Here is a 19,956-nt window from a genome sequence, read left to right on the forward strand (position 1 = left end):
TGATGCTTCCTATGGTGTCTTTTGGTATGTTTAACATCTTTGCAATCTTCTTATAGCCATTGCCCTTCCTGTGAAGAGTAATCACCTCTTCTCTTGTCTTCCTGGACCATTCTCTTGACCTCACCATGTTTGTAACCACACCAGAAAATGTCTAGAAGGAGCTGAGTATCACAGTCATTTTAAAGCTGCCTAATTAATGCTTATTAGGCTTTATTGCTGCTCCTTGACATCCACAGGTGTTTTCAATACCTGATTGAATACACTTCAATGAACCTCTGTTCTTCAGAGTGGTAGTCTTTAAGGGGTTGAATAATTGTGTAAATGAAGAATTCACAAAATAAATATTTACTACTGTATTACAAAACCGATTGATGTCATTTTAGTTGCATATGGTTCTTTAAGAAGTCCTTGTAGGATTTCATTCTGAATACAATTACAAATGTACACTAAATTCCCTAAAACTCTTTACAGCATTGGGGGGTTGAATAATTTTGAACACAACTGTATATTCTTGTTCATGATAGTCCACTTTCATTGTCCTGTCAACCCCAAAGGATATATAGGAACAGTAATATACTGACCACAACATATTAATAAATTACACAAACCTTGCAAGATGTGAGTGAAACGTGAGTCTTAACTGGTGTTCTCTCCCTGATAATCCACCCCTTCCCTCAATATCCAGAGGGCAGGAGCTGGGAGATCTCTCAGAACTCTGAGGAAAGACCACATTTGCAGGTCAGCAGGTCATGGGGCCAAACCTGCAGCCAGATGAGGCCTCTGGCACTTCACCCAGCAGGTCAAACAGCAGAGTAGCAGGGCGCGGCGGCTGCAGGTGGCCGGCACTTGACACATCTTGAAGCAACTACAAGTGCATGGGGAGTGCAGTCTTCTGTGTCAGATGTGCTAATTAAACACAACAACGTGAGCTTCCCCCCAACTACCCAACCCCCCCCCCCCCGGCCTCTGCCAAGTCCACTCTGCCGATAAAGACGACAATTTATATGCTGCACTCCAGATGAAAACACAGAGAACAGGACAGTATACAAAGCTTATATTGGTCATACACGCAAGGATCAATTATTTTGGCGGTGGGATACAGACTTCGCTCCTGAGACTCCCATGAGCTGCATTTGTGGATGACTGACAGGTTAATTACAGTGACTATTTTGTTGGAAGTCCAGGAATGTGCAGGTCACCGACAGCGGCCAATAAGATGTGAAGACAGGGGCGGCGCTAGGAAGAGAAAACTTATGAATTGTGGCAAAAAGAAGTAAAAACTGAGTAAGTAAAACAGAGACAGAAAATGTAAAAAAGGTGTGCTTGCACTTTAAGACTGTATAATCTGAGCAGTATCTAAGTTTATGATACAGTATATGTACATGGGGCCGCCATCTTTTCTCATGACATATTTAGCCATTACCTCCTGTTCCTTTTCAGAATACGAGCCGATGGGGGAGGTTTACTAAAACTGGAGCCCGCAGAATCGAATGCAGCTGTGCATTGTAACCAATCAGCTTCTAACTTCAATTTGTTCAGTTAAGCTTTGACAATAAAACCTGGAAGTTGACTGATTACTATTCACAGCTACACCAAATCTTGTGTGTACCAGTCTTAAAGGGGTTGTAAAGGAAAAACATAATAAGCATCCTTTACCTGCAGACATTCCTCTTTTCACTTCCTCATTGTTCGTTTTTGCTCAGAAGTTGCTCTATTTCTTCTCTGTTCTGTTCACTTCCTGCTTGTCTGATTGTTAATGACCACCGTGATGGGAGGCTTTACTGCGGTGGTCAGTGACGTGCTCGCCCCCTCCTGGGAACTACATCTGTGCGGCAGGACGCTCTCTACGTGTTAGAGACTTCAAGGAGGTGTGAATTACTGGGCGTGCCGCAATTCATACTGGGAAATGTAGTTCTTACATGAAAAAGCGCCGCAAACCAGAAAGTGAATGAGAGAACAGAAACTAGAATGCTGGAGGTGATATAGATGAAGGAATTTAATAGGTATTTACTCGTTTTTTAACATAATCATTACACTATTCTGTCTGTCTACCTTGCAGACATTAATTTTAGGCAAAACATTTTTTTCCTTTACAACTCCTTTAAGCCGCCCATAGATGCTGTGATTTAATTTCCTGCAACCATACATAAAAATGTGCATGTGCCGAGGAAAAGACCTGGCATAATTGTCAATACTTTCTTATTTGCACATAAATGCATGCATTAGTACAAACGTTCGCACTGGCGCACGTTCACGCATATTTTCTGCCAGAACTGGTGCTAAACGCCCCATATATAGACAGTGACTGCACTCAGACTTTGCTGGATGATCGTCAGCTACTAGTACTCCTTGCTCATATGTTTCCTGTATTGCTTGGATTACCTGTTACTGACCCAGCTTGCCTCCTGACTTCCCCCGCTGCCTGATCCATGGTTTTGACCCCGGCTTCCTCCAAGGACAGTGCATGATCCTGGTTTGCTCTTGACTACTCTGGATCCCTGTGAATGACCTTAGCCCTGTTCTTGACCATGCACCTGCCTACTCCCAGGCTTGCCTTCCTGTGTATGACTTTGGCAATCATCCTGACTACGCTTCTTCAGTCCAGTCAGCCTGATACTGCTTCTTCCTCGTGTGCCACCTTGCCTGTGGTCGCTGCCCTGGTCCTGCTACATCTCCACGGGCAACGGAGGTCCTGCCATCTGCCCTGACAGACCAACTGACAGCCAGGGGCGGCCTGTCCATTAAGGGCGCACGGGCGCCACCTCCCCTTTCCATCGCCGCCACCACCCCTGTGTCTGGCTGTTTTTTTCCTAAGCATCTGATTTGAGCCAGAGGCTCTAAATAGGGTGGGTTCCAGACACAGAGCATTGTGCTCGGAGCCCACCCAGGTGTGTTAGAATAGCGAATGAATATTCCCCATTTTAACAATAAATCACCTCTCTGCCAATCAGGAAGCGTGGGTCTGATACCCGTTTCCCAATTGGCTGAAAGGACAGGCGATCCTATTGGAAGCCTAGGAGGAGGGAGATGCATGGCAGAAACCACCGTGACCCACAGGAGGAAGGAAGAAAGCTGCCGGACTAGCTGCCGCCTACTTCCTAGATAGGGTATGTGCGGGTGGTCGGGCTTCTTGCCGTCTGGGGGGGGAGGGGTTGTTTGCCGCTCCCCCCCAAAGAAAAAAAAACACCAGCTGCCAACTGCTGACAGCGATCCAGTTCTAGCAGATCTACCTACATGGTAGTCAGTTTTCACCTTCAGGGGTGCTTGGCACAAGCCCCCTCGTCAAATCGGCCTCAGACCAGGTACATGACATTGAGGTTGATTTACTAAAGGGAAATATACTGTGCATTGTACTTCAAGTGCACTGCAAGAGCAGTTGTGCTAGATCTGAGGGGATGCTCTGAAATGAAGGAAAGCTCTGCTGATTTCTATCATCTCGTCATTGGCAAACAAAAATGTTGTTTGCTCAGATCTAGAGCAACTGCACCTACCTTTTGTGTCAGAACTGCCCCACTGATTGGTGATCTGATGACTGGTGGGGTTGAGTAGAGCGAGTGGCATCTTGATATAGTGCGGTCATCTACCCAATAGGATCCTGACGTGCTTGATATATATAGGGGTAATGATAGAGCTGGAGGAAGCACAAATCCACAGAATAGACGAAGCATGGAGATCCTTGTACTGCAGCTCCTCAGATACAGTTTTCTCCCTAGCAAGGAGTACAGTGAGCAGCACAGCAGTGACCACCAATCTCACTCTGAATCTCCTAAGACTAGCAGTCGGAGGCAGCAGTGCCTTAGATGATCTCATACAGCAGATATACAGTTATGAGGCTAAACTACAGGAGTACCTACACACAGAAAAAGCATTGAAGGTTTCAGAAGAATTAAAGACAAAAAAGGTTGATTTTTCAGGGCACTGATTAGGCACAATTAACATGCCTACGTGTTCCCTACAAGATGTTAAATTAAAAATTTTGAGCTCAGTTCCACTCTAAGTAAGTGGCAAAGTCCACTGGGGAACAAGTTCTTGGGGAAGAAAAAAAGTTTAGACCATTTTAAGTTGATATCAGTACGGCTGAATGCACAATCCAAACCTTTATGTGTATTGTGAATGTACTATCCCCTGTGATGGCTATAGCATTCAGTGACTGTACATTAATATTTGTGTGTAATGCAACTGTACAATAGCCTGTGATGTATATGGAAGCCCTGACTGTACAATCTGAATCTCTGTGTGTGATCTGATTGTATGGTATGATCCCATGTGATGTCTATGACAGTTCATGATTTTGTGTGCTGTATGATTTACTTGATTTCTTCCCAATGCATTGTCAGAGCAGCAAGAAAACACCTAACCTGTCTACAACCCCAATCTCGCCCCCATCACCCCTAATAGAGCTCACACATGATGGCTGTCAAGCCATGTCCTCTCTGAGTAATTTATGCGCAGAGGCTCCTCAGGTGTCTGTGTTTTCTCTACCCATGTGTGCCGATAACTGATTTATCATCTCTTTCCTTTCATCCTGTGATATGGAGTAATGATGGAGAGATAATGGGAAGCAGATCTTCATCGTTGGGAAATGTCAGAATGAATCCACGCTGGCCAAAAAATGGCGAGAGTGTCCGAGTGGACTGCAAGTCTCATTACCCACTTGGGTCATAGTTTTTGAGGGTGATGAAAATAACTCTGACCTTGTAAAATACCATCACTGTTTTTCTACTCAGGTGTAGTGAATGTGATCACTGATAGTCCTTATCTCTACATAGGGCTCCTGATTCTTTATGTAAAAAGGGCAGCCACATTGCCTCATTACATATGCAGAATGTGCTTAGTGCTAATCAATGATTGTGTTTTGCTGCTCCAATTTAGCAGGGACCGACTGTCCCTGCTCAACAGAAGTCAATCATTTGAACGTGTTTTGTCGAAGGGACATGCTGGAAAACTTTTGTTGATTAGTGTATTCTGTCAGCATTGGTCCCTGCTGTCAGAAAAAACATGTTCTGGTGGACAGGATTCCTCCATCGTCCTCATTTGTGTGGATAGGGGAATCTGTTTTTTTTCCTGTCTACAGCCAGCTGAAGCCACTATCTATGGCTAATTAACCTCATCTCAGAAGTTGTTTATTAGGGATGCTGACCACTCTGCCCGGCATACAGAAAGATGCCACAGAGAGAATCTACAAATTTGTATACCAAGTATCAATATATTTATTCAAATATTTAACATTATGAAGGAACAGCAAAAATGAAAACTGTGATAGTCTTTAGCATTAATGTTACAATAGCAGCTCAATATGTGACACAATTAAAACATGGAGGTCATGGACCTCCATGATTAAGCCCGTGGGCAGGGAGAAACGTGTTGGGCACATAGCTTTGAATGAAGCTGGCTGAGGCTGCTTTCACCTGTTTACTAAAGGCTTGGCTAGGTGTGCGGCGCTAGGGATTTTTCTCTATGCATATTTACAGTATGAGAAGTTAGACAGACTCCTGCCCAGCTGGCACCCATTGCAAGAAACACTGGATGGATTTACAGGAGCTTGAGCAGAGACCTTAGGTTTATGAGGTTACAATGAAAACATGCTGAAGTTTCCCTTTAAGGAGTCCAATACCATGCTAGGATTATGTCTGGACTGCAGACTGTGCTCACTGAGGGCGTCCTGCACAGAGGTTCCAGAGGGAAAACCTTTTACAGACTGGAATGGACACGCTAATCTCAAAAAGCTGCAGCACATTAACACCCATACTCATCTCCCATGATTAACTGCCAATCTGCAGCAGCTAGACTTAGACAGTGGGCAAGTGTTAAACTTAGAAGACTCACCTCAATTCCTGTACCTGAGAAGCCAGGACAGGAAATGGGGGTTATCAAGAAATAAACACCACGTATGCTCGGAAACATATAACTTAATTTTCTCGGCTCGTCGTAGTGTTTAACATAACCACGTTCTTGACGGTCGGAATTTAGTGTGACAGTGTGTATGCAAGACAGCTTGAGCGGAATTCCGTCAGGACTCCGTCGAAAAAACCTTTGGAGTTTAGTCCGACGGGAAAAAACGGTCGTGTGTACAGGGCATAAGTCGGAACAGTGCATTTTACTGTGCATGGATTGTGGGATGTTCTGGGCACTTCTGGGCATGCAGTTATGTTATCTGGGGCTTTTGGCCATGCATTACATGTAGTACTGCAGTGTGGGATGTGGCAAGATAGCTTCTTGGAGTTATCCAGGACCAGCATGGAGCACAAGTGGCCGGCCTTGAGGTCCGTTCATAAGTAGGAGTTGTTCGTAACTCGGGTGTTCGTAACTCGGGGACTGCCTATACCCGCACCCCCCTAAAAGGTGAATTTAAGTGAAGACCAAAACGGCAGCCTTGTAAATCTGAATTAACATAGATAGTAGAGTGCACCTTGAAAGGAAACGATGGAGAACCAGATCCTTAAGACCATAAGTTTGGATAACAGTCTTTCTGAGCCACCTAGAACTAGTGGAATAAGAAGCCAGAGCTACTTTAAGGGGCCCATCCAGGATTAAAAAAGGGTTAGGATTTCCTAAAGGAAGCAGTAATTTCTACTGCCCAAATGACATTCAGACAATAAAGCAAAATTTCCTTTGGGTGAACCAGAACCAGACGGAGGACATAACCAGACAGAGAAATGGGAGAACAATATCCTAAGGTGCAAAGAAAGTAAAAAATGCAGAGCAGAGGTAAAAAGCAGAAACTACCTTAGGCAAGAAGGAAGTCCTGTACCTCAACGCCATCTTGTTCCTACGCAAAACCAGATAGGGTTCTTTGCAGGATAAAGCCACCAGTTCAGACATTAGACTCACAGAGGTGATGGCTACAAGTAATGCCACCTTATGGGTGTGAGTAGTGAAAGGAATGTCTCTAATGGGTTAAAACCATGATTTCTGAGAAGCTGAGAGAACCAAATACCGATCTCACAGAGTCACAAGTGAACAGACTTGGGAAGCTACATAGGAAACTCCCTGTACAAAGGTGTTAATCAAGGGGTGAGAGGCCAATAGTCTTCGATACAAGATACAAAGGGCAGTTATCTGGACCTTGATTGTGCGGAGTGTCAAACACTGGTCTAGACCCAGCTGCAGAGAGGAATGGAGTGGAGTGGATTTGTCCCACAGAGAAACTCATGAGAAGGAAGCCCCAAGGCTGAAAGAAAGAAAGAAAGAAAGAAAGAAAGAAAGAAAGAAAGAAAGAAAGAAAGATCTGGTGTACAAATGTACCCAGGATAGATAATAAATGGATATGCATTATGGTGTTAATAAAAAATGGTCACAGAGCGTGGGAGACGCGATATAGGATCCCATACTCACCACTAAATGTTTTGCTTTGGGAGCTGAGAGGTGTATACAGGGAGATATCGTACGAAAAATGTCATCCGAGAAAGAATCGTACGATAATCGGATCGTTATTACGAGGGTTGTCCTGATACCACTTTTTTGAGACCGAATACAAGTACGATACTTTTTTCAAATACTCGCCAATACCGATTACCGATACTTTTTTTTAATGTCATGTGACAGTGGCAGTATTTTATTTATTTTTTACAATTTTTTTTTACAGGTTTTTTTTTTTTTTTTAGGGGGGGGGGGGGGAGTGGATTGTCAGTGTCTTTTTTTTATTTACATTTTATTATTAAAAAAATATATATATATATATATTGCATTTTTTTTTTTTTTAATCAGCCCTGTTGTGGGTCTTTGGTGAGATATCAGGGGTCTTAACAGACCTCTGACATCTCCCCTTTAAGACAGAGAAAGGGACTAAGGACACAGATTCCCCAGTCCCTTTCTCAGCAGCGTCAGATAAAATAAATGGAGAGAAGCTCACTGACTCTGTTCATTCGGAAAAGGTAGGAGCTGTTTTTACCTCTCCATCCTGACAAATTGAGGGGGGGGGGAGCAGTACGGAGGGGGGAAAGCCAGCACGGTGGGGGGGAGGAGAAGACAGCACAGAGCACCAGAGGGGGGAGAAGACAGCACGGAACATGGAGGAGGGAGAAGACAGCACGGAGTGGGGAGAAAACAGCAGGGAGCACGGAGGGGGGAGAAGACAGCACGGAGGGAGGGGGGGAGAAGACAGCACGGAGCACGGAGGGGAGGGCAAAGACAGCACGGAGCACGGAGGGGGGGGGGGCAAAGACAGCACGGAGCACGGGTGGATGGGAGACAGCACGGAGGGGGACAGTCAGCGGTGATCGGTGCGGCTTTGGGGGGAGTTACAAGCACCGATCACCGCTGTATAACTTTAACCAAAACAGTTGAAAAGGGGGCAGATCAGTGCTTGCAACTCCCCTGCCGCACCGATCACCCTGACTGCCCAGGTATCGGATGAAGCATCGGAGCATTTCCTCCGAGTACAAGTACTCGGGGAAATGCTCTGTATCGGTACCGATACTAGTATCGGTACATCCCTAGTTAGTACAGAGCTTTCGAGAGCCGATCATGACAGTTCATTCGATATTATTTTATCGGACATACACAAAAAAAAAATTTGTACGGTACCTAATCGTACGATTTTCGTTTAGTCAGTAAAGTTGTCGTCCGAAAATACAACACAAATACATTACAACACATGACATCACTTCCGATTTTTTTCTGTCGTACGAGAATTTTCGTGACTTTAATAACTTGATTTCTACTTGCGACTATTAAGTGAAAAAAGTTGTACGATATTCGGATCGTGTGTACGGGGCATAAGAATCATTAGACATCTGTGCCCGGTGATAAGATCTGGGGTAGGGACAGACAGCTCTGTAAGAGTTTGTGCTTTGTAGATACTTTCTGTTGACGGGATCCCTCTTTTATCTCGTAAACATCTCGCCCAGCAAACTTCCCTGATGGATGCCAAGCAGGCTAGGCTCAGACATTATGCTCACACTTGGAAGGAGCAGAAATAGTGGTGGAGCCCTCTGCTGGATGAATTGCCATTAAACAGGGTCACAGTACTGGTCCTGATCATCCCCTACACAAAAAGGCAGAGAGGGCTCCGCCTAAAAATACAAGTAGTTCAATCACATCTCCAGCACATCAAACGCTCTTTCATTTGAACCCCCAGAACTTGGAGCGGGGGCTTCAGTTGACACTTTGTTTAATAACGTTAAGTACCCAAATATGTAACCCCTTCCAGGCTGCTCCGGCTCCGAAATGATGGATTTTCATCGCTGGAATTTATGTGAGTAATTTATGCTTTTTAATTTCAGACATCTGCTTTCAGTTTCTTCCAGTAACCCTTTACTGGCTAGAGAGGGTGAGCACTAGGCATTGTAGGAATGGGGAGCCTGCCTCGCTAGGCCATTAGGGGTTAAATGACCCCCTGCTGCCCCTCCCCTCCTTAGCGTTTTCTTCAAGTCTTTTACCTTGATCCCATACGTGCTTTTCACTTACAGCCTCTTTCAGCTTTGAATGACTAATCAAAACCACAATTTCTGTGAAAATATACTTAGAGCCCCATCTCCATAAATAATGTATGAGAAGCCACAGACTTCACACAAATACCCTCACAGGTTCACCTGTAACTTGACATAGGAACCCTCACCAAATCTCCTCCCCTGTAATGCGACACGGGATCTTTTACAAGTTCCTCACACCTGTAACGTGACACAAGAACCCCCCACCAGATCTGCTCACCTGTAAACTGACACAAGATCCTTATCAAATATCTTCACCTATAATGTCACACATCTCTCACCAGATCCCTTCACCTGTGACCAGGGCTGGACTGGGACAAAAATTTGGCCCTGGACTTCATCCAGACTGGCCCACTTTGACAGGTCTCTCCCACAGCGGCCAGACAACTTCCGCACCATCCCGGCCACCTAAGCCACCTCTTCCCCTTCACTAGCTATAGCCGTTTTACTTTATTAGAGTAGAACGGCTGGTACTGGTAATGGTATAGGCAGTACCAGTGGGGAAGCTAGACATTATTTCTCCCGGGGCAAAGAATCAGTTTGGTGCCCCCCCCTCATGGGACAAGATTAGGCAGAAGTGAGAAACTCCCAGGCCGGTGTCACTGAAGCCAGCCCACTGAGCCATCGGCCCACCGGGAAACTCCCTGTAGGCCCAATGGCCAGTCCATCCCTGCCTGTGACGTGACACAAGATATCCTCACCTGTAAAATGTCACAAGAACCCCCACCTAAGCCTGAGCTGTGAATCTGGGCTGGATTACTCATCCTAGCAGTAACTCTGGTGCCGCCGCCTGTTTTCTTGGACATTGGAGAATGGATGGAGGCTAGGAGGAGCGGTTTGGAATATTTTGAGGACCTCAGCCAATCAGCAAGGGGCAGGCCACCTCATAAATATGCATGAGACAACCCAGCAGGGGCAGTGGAGTGGAAGATGGAGAGCTGAGGGGGCTGTCAGTACGTACGATTCTTCCTCGGACGATCGTTTTCGTCCGATATTCGGATTGTGTGTATGGGCCATTACCTGTAACATGGAACAAGAATCCTCACCTGTAACGTGACACAATAGCCCTGAAAAGATCCCCCTACTTGTAAAAAATAAACAATAACCTCACTTGTAAGATGCCTCACCTAAACTAAAACATGAGACAATAACTTTTACTAGATCTTCTAGCCTGTAACAAAACACAAGATCCCTCAACACATCCCCTCCTGTAATGCAAGACAAGAACTCTTACCAGATCTCCTCACCTGTAATGTAGGACAAGATCCCCCACACAAAAACCCTCACCAGATCCTCTCATCTGTAACATGATACAAGATCCCTCACTCGTAACATGACAGAAGATCCCTCACAAGATCCTCTCACATGCAACATGACATCAAAAAATCTCCTCACCTGTAATGTGACACAAGAGCCCTCAAAAAGATCCAACCAATGCCGCATACACACGATCGGAATTTCCGATGGAAAAAGTCAGACAGACTTTTTCCATTGGAAATTCCGACCGTGTGTATGTCCCATTGGAGAAATTCCATCGGAATTCCAATGAATTCCATCTGAGTTTAAATATAGAACATGTTCTATTTTACTTCGATGGAATTCCGTCAGAATTCCGATGTGCTTTTGGTCGGACAAAGCCAGATCGTGTCTACGTGGCATAACTGTAATAAGACACAAGTAGGTAGATTCACAAAGAGTTAGGCCGGCCTATCTACAGATAAGCCAACCTAACTCTGAATCTAAGCCGACCTATGTTTAAGTGTATTCTCTAACAGAGATACACGTAAACATATCTAAGATAGGACGGCTTGCGCCGTCCTATCTTAGATTGCAATGTTTTGGCTTACCGCTAGGTGGCGCTTCCATTGCGGCCGGCGTAGATTATGTAAATGAGGGGATACGCCGATTCACGACTATTCACGAGCGTACGCCGGGCCTACACCGTCGCATTACGTCGTTTCCGTAAGGGTTACGCCGCCTAAAGTTATTCCACCTATGAGGTGGAATAACAATGTTAAGTATGGTCGCCCTTCTCGCCGCGAGGTTCGAATTTTTTGCAGTGGTTGGCGTAAGTCGTCCGCGAATCGGGATTTACGTCGTTTACGTCCGCGTCAAAATCAATAGGCCCGTACGGCGTACTTAGCCGCAATGCGCACTGGGAAATGTAGTCGCCCGGCGCATGCGCAGTACACAAAAACATAAAAAAAAACGTGAGGTCAAGCCTCATTTCCATACAACACGCCCCCTCCTAGTCATTTGAATTAGGCGCGCTTACGCCCGCTCGTTTTAGGCTACGCTGCCGAAAATTAACAGGTAAGTGGTTTGAGAAACACTAATAGCCTAAATAATTTACGGCGGTGTAGCCTAAAGACTAGGCTAGGCCGTCCTAATTTTAGGCCAGGGTACGTGAATCTACCCAAAGATTCCCAACCTGTAACATGACAAAAGAAACCTCACCAGATCCTCTCATCGGTAGCTTAAGACAACATCCCTCACCTAAAACGTGACACATGATCCCTGAACATATACCCTCACCTGTAATGTGACACAGAACCCTTGCTAGATCATTTCACATGTAACAAGACACAAGATCCCTCATCTGTAACATGAGACAAGATCCCTCACCTGATCTCATCTGTAACATGAGACAAGATCCCTCAACAGATCCCCCTCATCTGTTATGTGACACAAGACCCATCACCAGATCTTCTCACCTATAACATGGCACAAGATTGGTCACTAGATCGTCTCACATACAACGCGACAAAGGATCCATCACTAGATCTGCTTACGTTTCCTCATCTGTAACCTGATGCAAGATACCTCACTAGATGCCCTAACCTAACATGTTATCCCTTCTCCCATGCAATGCAAGATCTCTCACCTTTAATTTTACACATTAACATTTTTTCCAGGTCTCCTTACCTTTCCTATTACTTTGTAATGTGAAAAATATCTCTCACCAGATTTGCCTATTTGTAACAAAATAAAACAATTTCTCACCAGGTTTCTTCACCTATTACATGAAACAAAATCCATCAGAAGATCCTCTTGACTGTCAAATTACAAAAGAACCCTAACCTGAAATGTAACACAAGATTCCTCACCAGATCCCCTCAGCTGTAGCATTACACAACAATTTATTGAAACAGTGAAAAATGAGACCCAACTAGTGCAAACCATGTTACTAAAGCAATCATGGAGGGAGATCTGGAAAACATGGCCTATCAGACATCACGGGAAAAAAAATGGTTTAGGAAATGCTTCTGATTAGTAAGTATAATTGTTTCTGTGTTTGCAAATCTTCAGACATTAGCAGCTTGTCAGTAAAACTTTTACCAGCCAAAGCACTGGTCCATAACTGCCTGTAAAAATAAACTGTACACATTGTCAATCACCCTGTTCTTCTCTTCTGAGGTGAGATGCCACATTGTTGAAAGGAGAATGGCATCATCATTTAGTGAGGTCCTGTGTTATCACATGACATGGAGATAAAACAGTGAGCTGGTACGGAAGTGCGTCTGGCCTTGGGGCAGAGGAGGAGGCCGTTGACAATTTTGTCAGCATTTCACTGTGAAGCTTTGAATAGTTTTATCATTTCATATAATTGGTAACCTCTGGCTCAGGCTCACCACTGGGCATGGCTCGGCGTGTTAAAAGCCTTCTAATTGCGAGCAGATTGGATTCCAATCATGCAGCAGGTGTCCAGGCTTCTGGCCTTTCTTTCCCGAAGACTGTGATGGAGAAAATCTTAATTCCTTCTCAGCCCCTCTCTGTATATGACCTCATTCCACTCAAATTAATCCACCTCGTTTTCTGCTCATTAACTCTCTTCTCATCCACATACGGACACTTGTAAAGAGCCTGCAGGAGAGGTTCTTCAGGACACCACTGACACAAGGACCAAGGTTGTACCTACAGAAACAGTGCACAAGCCCCTCCTGTCATCAATGTGGCTACAGACATGGTGATCCCTGATTGAGTGATAATCTAATGGCCAAATCAAAGACTACACTGCCAACTGAGAGTAGAAGAAACAGGAGTCTTGTGTCTGCTCCTCGCCTCTAAACCATAACATGTATACATGAGCCAAGCACATGTGTTTTAAGGACTCCCGGTGAAGAAGCTAGGTCCTGGTGTGCAATAATACTGGCAGTGAAAAGTCCAAAAAACAATCATAGAAGATACTGTATGTGTATGTGAAAAAACACCTCCACTGCATTGACCCTCCTCAAGGTATACTCTCACTTTATTATATTGACCCTCATAACAAAGGTCCAAATGTGTTGTGGTACAATCAATCAGGTGAAGTATACCCTCTGATTGATCTTCCCTGATATAATCCTCAAAGCTTAATGGGGTTGTAAAAGGTAAAAAAATTTCCCCCTAAATAACTTCCTTTACCTTAGTGCAGTCCTCCTTCACTTACCTCATCCTTCCATTTTGCTTTTAAATGTCCTTATTTCTTCTGAGAAATCCTCACTTCCTGTTCTTCTGTCTGTAACTCCACACAGTAATGCAAGGCTTTCACCCTGGTGTGGAGTGTCGTGCTCGTCCCCTCCCTTGGACTACAGGAGAGTCAGGATGCCCACTAACACACAGCTCCTTTCTCTATCTCCAATGTGTGACTAGAACACCTATAAGCAGCCCACAGATGACTTGATTTTCTTTCCTTCCACCACAGGTGGAAGGAAAGAAAATGCATCTATTAGATTCTGCTGGGCAAGGGGGTGCGGGGAGCCTTCTCGGCCGGTAGAGCACAATGACTACTGCTAGCAGCATTAGCCACCGGCAGTAATCGAATAAAAAAAATCAGACACCTGGATGTACCCAAGTCAATCCATGGATGTTCTTGGGTACAATCAGCCTGCCCATACATGGATTGAATCTTGGCCGGTCCCTGCTAAACTGGCTGAATTTCGATCCATGTATAGCCATACAATATACAATTTTCTTGTAAACTGTCCTTTAGATTTACCAAAAACCTTATAATATGAGGTCAAACCTAAACAACACTTTCAATTTGTATCCAATCAGGCAAGTCCTTGCACTACATGGTTGAAGGTAAATCTAAAGGAAATTGTATAGAAAATGTACAAGAAAATTGTATAATGTATGGCCAGCCTTAGGTTCTTTATGCTGACTGGCTAGATGACGTGCAGGGGAATATTTGGTTTTGCTTGCTGTACTGCTCCGGCCATATTTACCTCTTTTGGGCAGGTAACACTTCTTTCTTTTCATAGATGGTTACAAAGTACACATAGAAAGGTTATCACACATTGCAACATAATTTACAATTGTGTATACTTAATAATAATACAGTATGTAGAACGTAGGTGACATGCTGAACTGTTGCAGTCATATTTGTCTGTGTCACTCCAATTATAATGGAGTATTTCCACTAACTACTCAAGATACTTGTATGTGTGTACAGGAGAGGAATGGTTAATGAAGCTGCATCTGTATATAATATACATGACAATCAGTGACACATTTACCAGCTCAATAGCCTGTAAAAGCTCTTTAACAGCTGAACACAAGTAAATTGTGTTACAAAGGTGCCCCGTGGGGCCGCGCTGGCCTCATTCACACGCGGGATGTGTTTTCTAACTGCTTTCCCTTCAATCTGCTCCACGAGGACCTTCTGCATTAAACAAGTCCTAACTCGCCTGCAGAGCAGCAGTTTAATCCTTGCTGCGCACTCCCCTGTGGCATCACTCGCAGTACGGCCCTGCAAGGTGTAATCTGCGTGTAAAGCAGCACAGCTGTGAGGAATCGGCCTGTGCCCATGTGTGGCGTAACAGAAATAAAACTTTATGTTTGATGTATTCACCCCCAATGTTGATTACTGCTGCAGAGATGGGGTGTAGATCATGTGACCACAGGTAAGGTGTGTGTCTAAGGCTCAGAATACTTCTATTATGTACAAAATCCAACAACTACTCCAAACAACTATTAGCATTTTCTCTGAATTCTTTGTCATCAATGCTCTGTAAATACGTCTCTCTCCATTAGAAGATAACCTGGGACATTTAATTTAAATAACGCACGTGCCACAAAGTGCAGATACCAGCTAATCAAAATCAAGGGCCCCTGACTAGCAGGTGACAAACAGGAAAAATACAGAACCTCTCTGATTTCTGAGGGCAGGTGGCGCTGTTCAGGATCAGAGGGCCCTGCTCGTAAGATATTACAATCTAGAAGGGAGGGTCAAGTGGAACAAAGGGTAGTAGCTGTGGGGGATGATCAGATGGACAAAATGAAAATACAGTTTTTAAGTGTGGGTAGAATAGTCTTCTATGAAGAGGAGGGTTTTCAGGGATCATCTAAAAGCTAATAGAGTGGGAGATAGATGGACAGATTGGTGTAAGGAGTGCCATAGGCTTGGAGAGGCTCTGGAAAAGTCCTGGAGATGAGCATGGGAAGAGGTGATGAGAGAGCTAGAGAGCAGGAGGTCTTGAGAAGAACGAATAGAACGATTAAGTTGGTATTTTGAAACTAGGTCAGTGATGTAGCTGGAGGCAGAGTTGTGGATGGTTTTGTAGGTAGTTAGTATTTTGAATTTAATTTGTCAGGTAAGTGGGAGCCAGTGCAGGGATTGACAGCGAGGAGTAACAGAAACATGGAGATGTTGCAGGGGTTGAGAGAGCAAGAATTGGACAGTGATTGGGCGTGGGGCTTAAAGGAGAGTTCAGAGTCCAGGACTACTCCTAGGACCTTGGCATGTGGGGATGGGCCGATAGTTGTGCCATCGATTTTGACAGATTTATCATCTGGACAATAGTTTTTTATTTACACATACATTTTTTTAACCGTTAGGCATTTTGATTTACATTGTTTTAATGCTTTCAAGCTTCTGATGTTTTATTTCATGTTTTATTTTATGTCTCATTGTTGATTGATCTGGTTCCTCATTGGATTATGTGATATATGCATACTTTCTGCCATTTTATATTACATTGCCCATTTGTTGCTTTGTATGCATGCCTTTATGTTTGTAGAGCTGCTGGCCCTTGTAGTTCCACGACCACGGCTCCACATTCCCTCTCCTAGGAAATAAAGAAAACTAACAGAAGAAAGAAAGGAACAAGAGAGATAGTAAGAGTAGGAAACCAAGAAAAAACGAATCATGAAGAAGAAAGTAAGCCCAGCCCCAGGGAATCCAAGGCCAGCACCGGTGGGCTTGTCAGAATTTCCTATAGGTCTAAAAAGCGGAAAGCAAGCTCATCGCTGGAAACTGGTCCAACCAGGGTTGCCAAATTTTAAATGTGTCCCTAGTGTCTGCGAGTATCACTGTACGCTCGTTCGTCAACATACCATGCACCCATCGCTTCACCTCCTCAAAAGAAAGGAGAGGCCTTTGCAGTGATTTGTTTAGTAGCCATAAAAATGTGTGTTGGCAAGACACGTTCTCATTTTGTTAACTCCAAGATAGTCTTATGAATTAGAGCTTCCCACGGGTCCTTACATATATTATAATGAAAGAGCGTATTGACCAAAGCGTACATCCAAATCCACAGCCTTTTAGCTTTGGGGCATGCCCACCATATGTGCTTTATATCGCCCAGATGAGAACAGCCCCTTAAACACAATGCTGGGTAGGTAGGAAGGTATTTTGCAATTCTCAGTGGGATGTAATACCATTTAGACATAACTTTGATAAAATTCTCTAGGGCTATGATGTTACAGGAAGAACAAAAAAGGGCCTCCAGATCTTGGGCCAGTCCTCAGAAGATTGAAGGGCCCCGAAATCTGCCTCCCGCTGTGCGCAGTAGGAGGGGGCTGAAGTGTTAGATAGTTAGAAGAATAAAGTAACAAAACTAAGACTTGAGCAGTCGTATGAGTACAGCATCTGATTTTGAATGCAGTCGAAGGTCAGGAACTATCATAATTTCTAACCAGGGAGTCTAGGAAATTGAGAATTTGGATATATTGGTATCTCTCACACTCAGGGACCTCATACGTCTCCTGAAGCTGCTGACAGGGCTTCATCATCACTAGAGAGTGTATTAGGGGTAGCATGTGGGTTGAAGAGATCCAAGGTCTCTAAGACCTCGTACACACGACCGAGAATCTCGTTGTAAAATAAACGTTGTTTTCCTCGACGAGGTTCTTGTCAGGCTTGACGAGAATCTTGTCAAGCTTTCCTTGCATACACACTGTCAAGACAAAATCTCGTCGTTCTCAAACGCGGTGACGTACAACGGCACTTTAAAGAGGAAGTTTGATTCCACTGGCGCCACCCTTGGGGCTGCTTTTGCTAATCTCATGTTACTGCGTGTTAAGTAAAAGTTTGGTGAGAGACGATTTGCGCTTTTCAGTCTGTTACAGCGTGACAAATGTCCCATCTCCATTACGAACGCTACTTTTACCAAAGGTGCGCTCCCTTCTCATACTTTATTCTGAGCATGCGCGGGTTTGTAAGCTAACACACAAACGTGTTTCTCGTCGTAAACCAGCGCGACGAGAAACGCGACGAGGAAATTGAGACTCCCGACGAGAAAAAAGAGAGCATGTTCGTCGAGATCCACGACAGTTTTCTCGACGAAAAACATACACACGGCCGTTTTTCTCTGCAAAAATGCTCTGCCAGCATTTTTCTTGATGGATTTTGCAGAGGAAAACGGTCGTGTGTACGAGGCCTTAGTCTTGTCAAACTGTTTCACTTTTCTTGAAGCTCATATATTAGGTTATAATGGGGCAAATTAGTGTTAGTTAAGGAAAGCCGTTCGGCAAAGGAAGAAGCTATAGTCTGTTTCCACCTAAGGTGGATACGTTTCTTAGAATGAGAGTCTGAGAAGTTTCTTAGTGTGTGTACAGAGTGACTTATCCTTCAATAAGCCAAGTAGACATGTTGAGATTATATATATATATTGGGGACTGCTGATTGGCATTCCATAAAGACAGTATACACCAGGGATCCTCAAACTACGGCCCTCCAGCTGTTTCGGAACTACACATCCCATGAGGCATTGTAAAACTCTGACATTCACAGACATGATGGGAATTGTAGTTCCTAAACAACTGGAGGGCCATAGTTTGAAGACCCCTAGTATACACAAACCAAAAATTACAAATGCAGCCACAGGACCACATTGTACGGAAGTAATCTGCTATAGTTTCACAGCTTTGGAGCATAGGGCAGTAGGCTTAAGGTTGAGCTTATGAAAGCTAGCTGGAATATAGTAAACTTTATGGAACAGTCTGAGTTGCCGAGTTATGGAACAGCTCTTCAAATTCAGAGTATTTACACTGATCGTTGGGTGGGAATATGGTTTCTCAGCTCCGGAGGCGGATTTAGTAGCCTGACCTGTCAAACATGAGGCTTTCATACATTTATGACAGTTGTACCAACATCAAGAACTAATCCCCAAGACTGCATCTCAAAATAACAATCCAGCAGATTATTACCTGGTTGTACCCTGCGTGTCGCTCCTCCAGACTCTCTCTCTGCTGACTCAGCAGTGACAGCTCTTGTGTCAGTTCCTCCAGGGTGGTCAGGAAGCTTTGTGTCTGAGAAAAAAAAACAGCTCACATCACTCACCTGAAAATTCACTATACAAGGAAGAGAATATACATTGTTGTGTGGCAGCATGGAGTAGACAGACAGATCGGCTCAAAACATAAATTACATAGATTGGGTGCTGCTCGTTCAAGCAAAAACCATTTGCAGAGCACCAGGGGCGGACTGACCATTGAGGCACTCGGGCACTGCCTGAGGGCCCCATGCCACTAGGGGGCCCCATCAGGGTTGCCAGTCTCAGTAAAACCAGGGACAGTATGTACAAATCTGTGTTTTTTTTACATCTGTCCCTGATATGTACGAAACCGACATGTTTTTATGTGAAAATCCCGATATTTTAGCTGCCCCGCCTCTGCAGTACCTCCTGGCATGGTGGCCATCTGTAAGCCCGGGGGCCCCAAAATCTTCTATTGCCCGGGGGCCCCATGAGTTGTCAGTCCGCCCCTGCAGAGCATTGTAACCCATATGAACAAATCAGATTTATTGTTCTGCCAGCGGTCAGCATAAATGGCTGCTAAAGAGCAGGCTATGGATATTGCATGTGTATAGTACCTCTCCATCCAACTGTGGTTGAGATCCTCCGTTTTCTGATTTGCTACTTTGTCTTTCTAAAAAGGCATCAAAGTCTGCAGGAAAAAAATAAATCAAAACTGGATACAAGATCTGCACTGGAAAGTACAACCCCAATAACAAAAAAGTTGGGCTGCTGTGTAAAATCCACATAAACACAAAATGCAATGATTTGCAAATCTCATAAACCCATATTCTATTCACAATAGAAAACAGAAAACATATCAAACGTTTAAACTGAGAAAATGCACCATTTTTAGGGAAAATAAGGTAGTTGTAAAATTGATGGCAGCAAAACTTCTCAAAAAAAGTTGGGACAGGGCAACAAAAAAGATGGCAAAGTAACTGGTACTAATAAACAAGACCTGGAAGAACATTTTGAAACTAATTAAGTTGATTGGCAATAATAGGTCAGTGATATGTTTGGGTGTA

The 19,956-nt window shown here is 44.2% G+C and overlaps 1 protein-coding gene across 2 annotated transcripts in view; it reads right to left on the reverse strand.

Moving 5' to 3' along the window:
• LOC120946788 overlaps nt 1-19,956 on the reverse strand; it is a 149,275-nt gene that overhangs the window by 69,058 nt on the left and 60,261 nt on the right. For both annotated transcript variants that reach the window (XM_040361485.1, XM_040361486.1), the window contains exons 10-11: nt 19,507-19,580; nt 18,843-18,944 (exon numbers count right to left, since the gene is read on the reverse strand). In XM_040361485.1, the coding sequence (XP_040217419.1) occupies nt 18,843-18,944; nt 19,507-19,580 (176 nt within the window). The remainder of the gene's footprint in view (nt 1-18,842; nt 18,945-19,506; nt 19,581-19,956) is intronic.

Source organism: Rana temporaria, chromosome 8, assembly GCF_905171775.1.
Source record: "Rana temporaria chromosome 8, aRanTem1.1, whole genome shotgun sequence".
Lineage (NCBI taxonomy): Eukaryota > Metazoa > Chordata > Amphibia > Anura > Ranidae > Rana > Rana temporaria.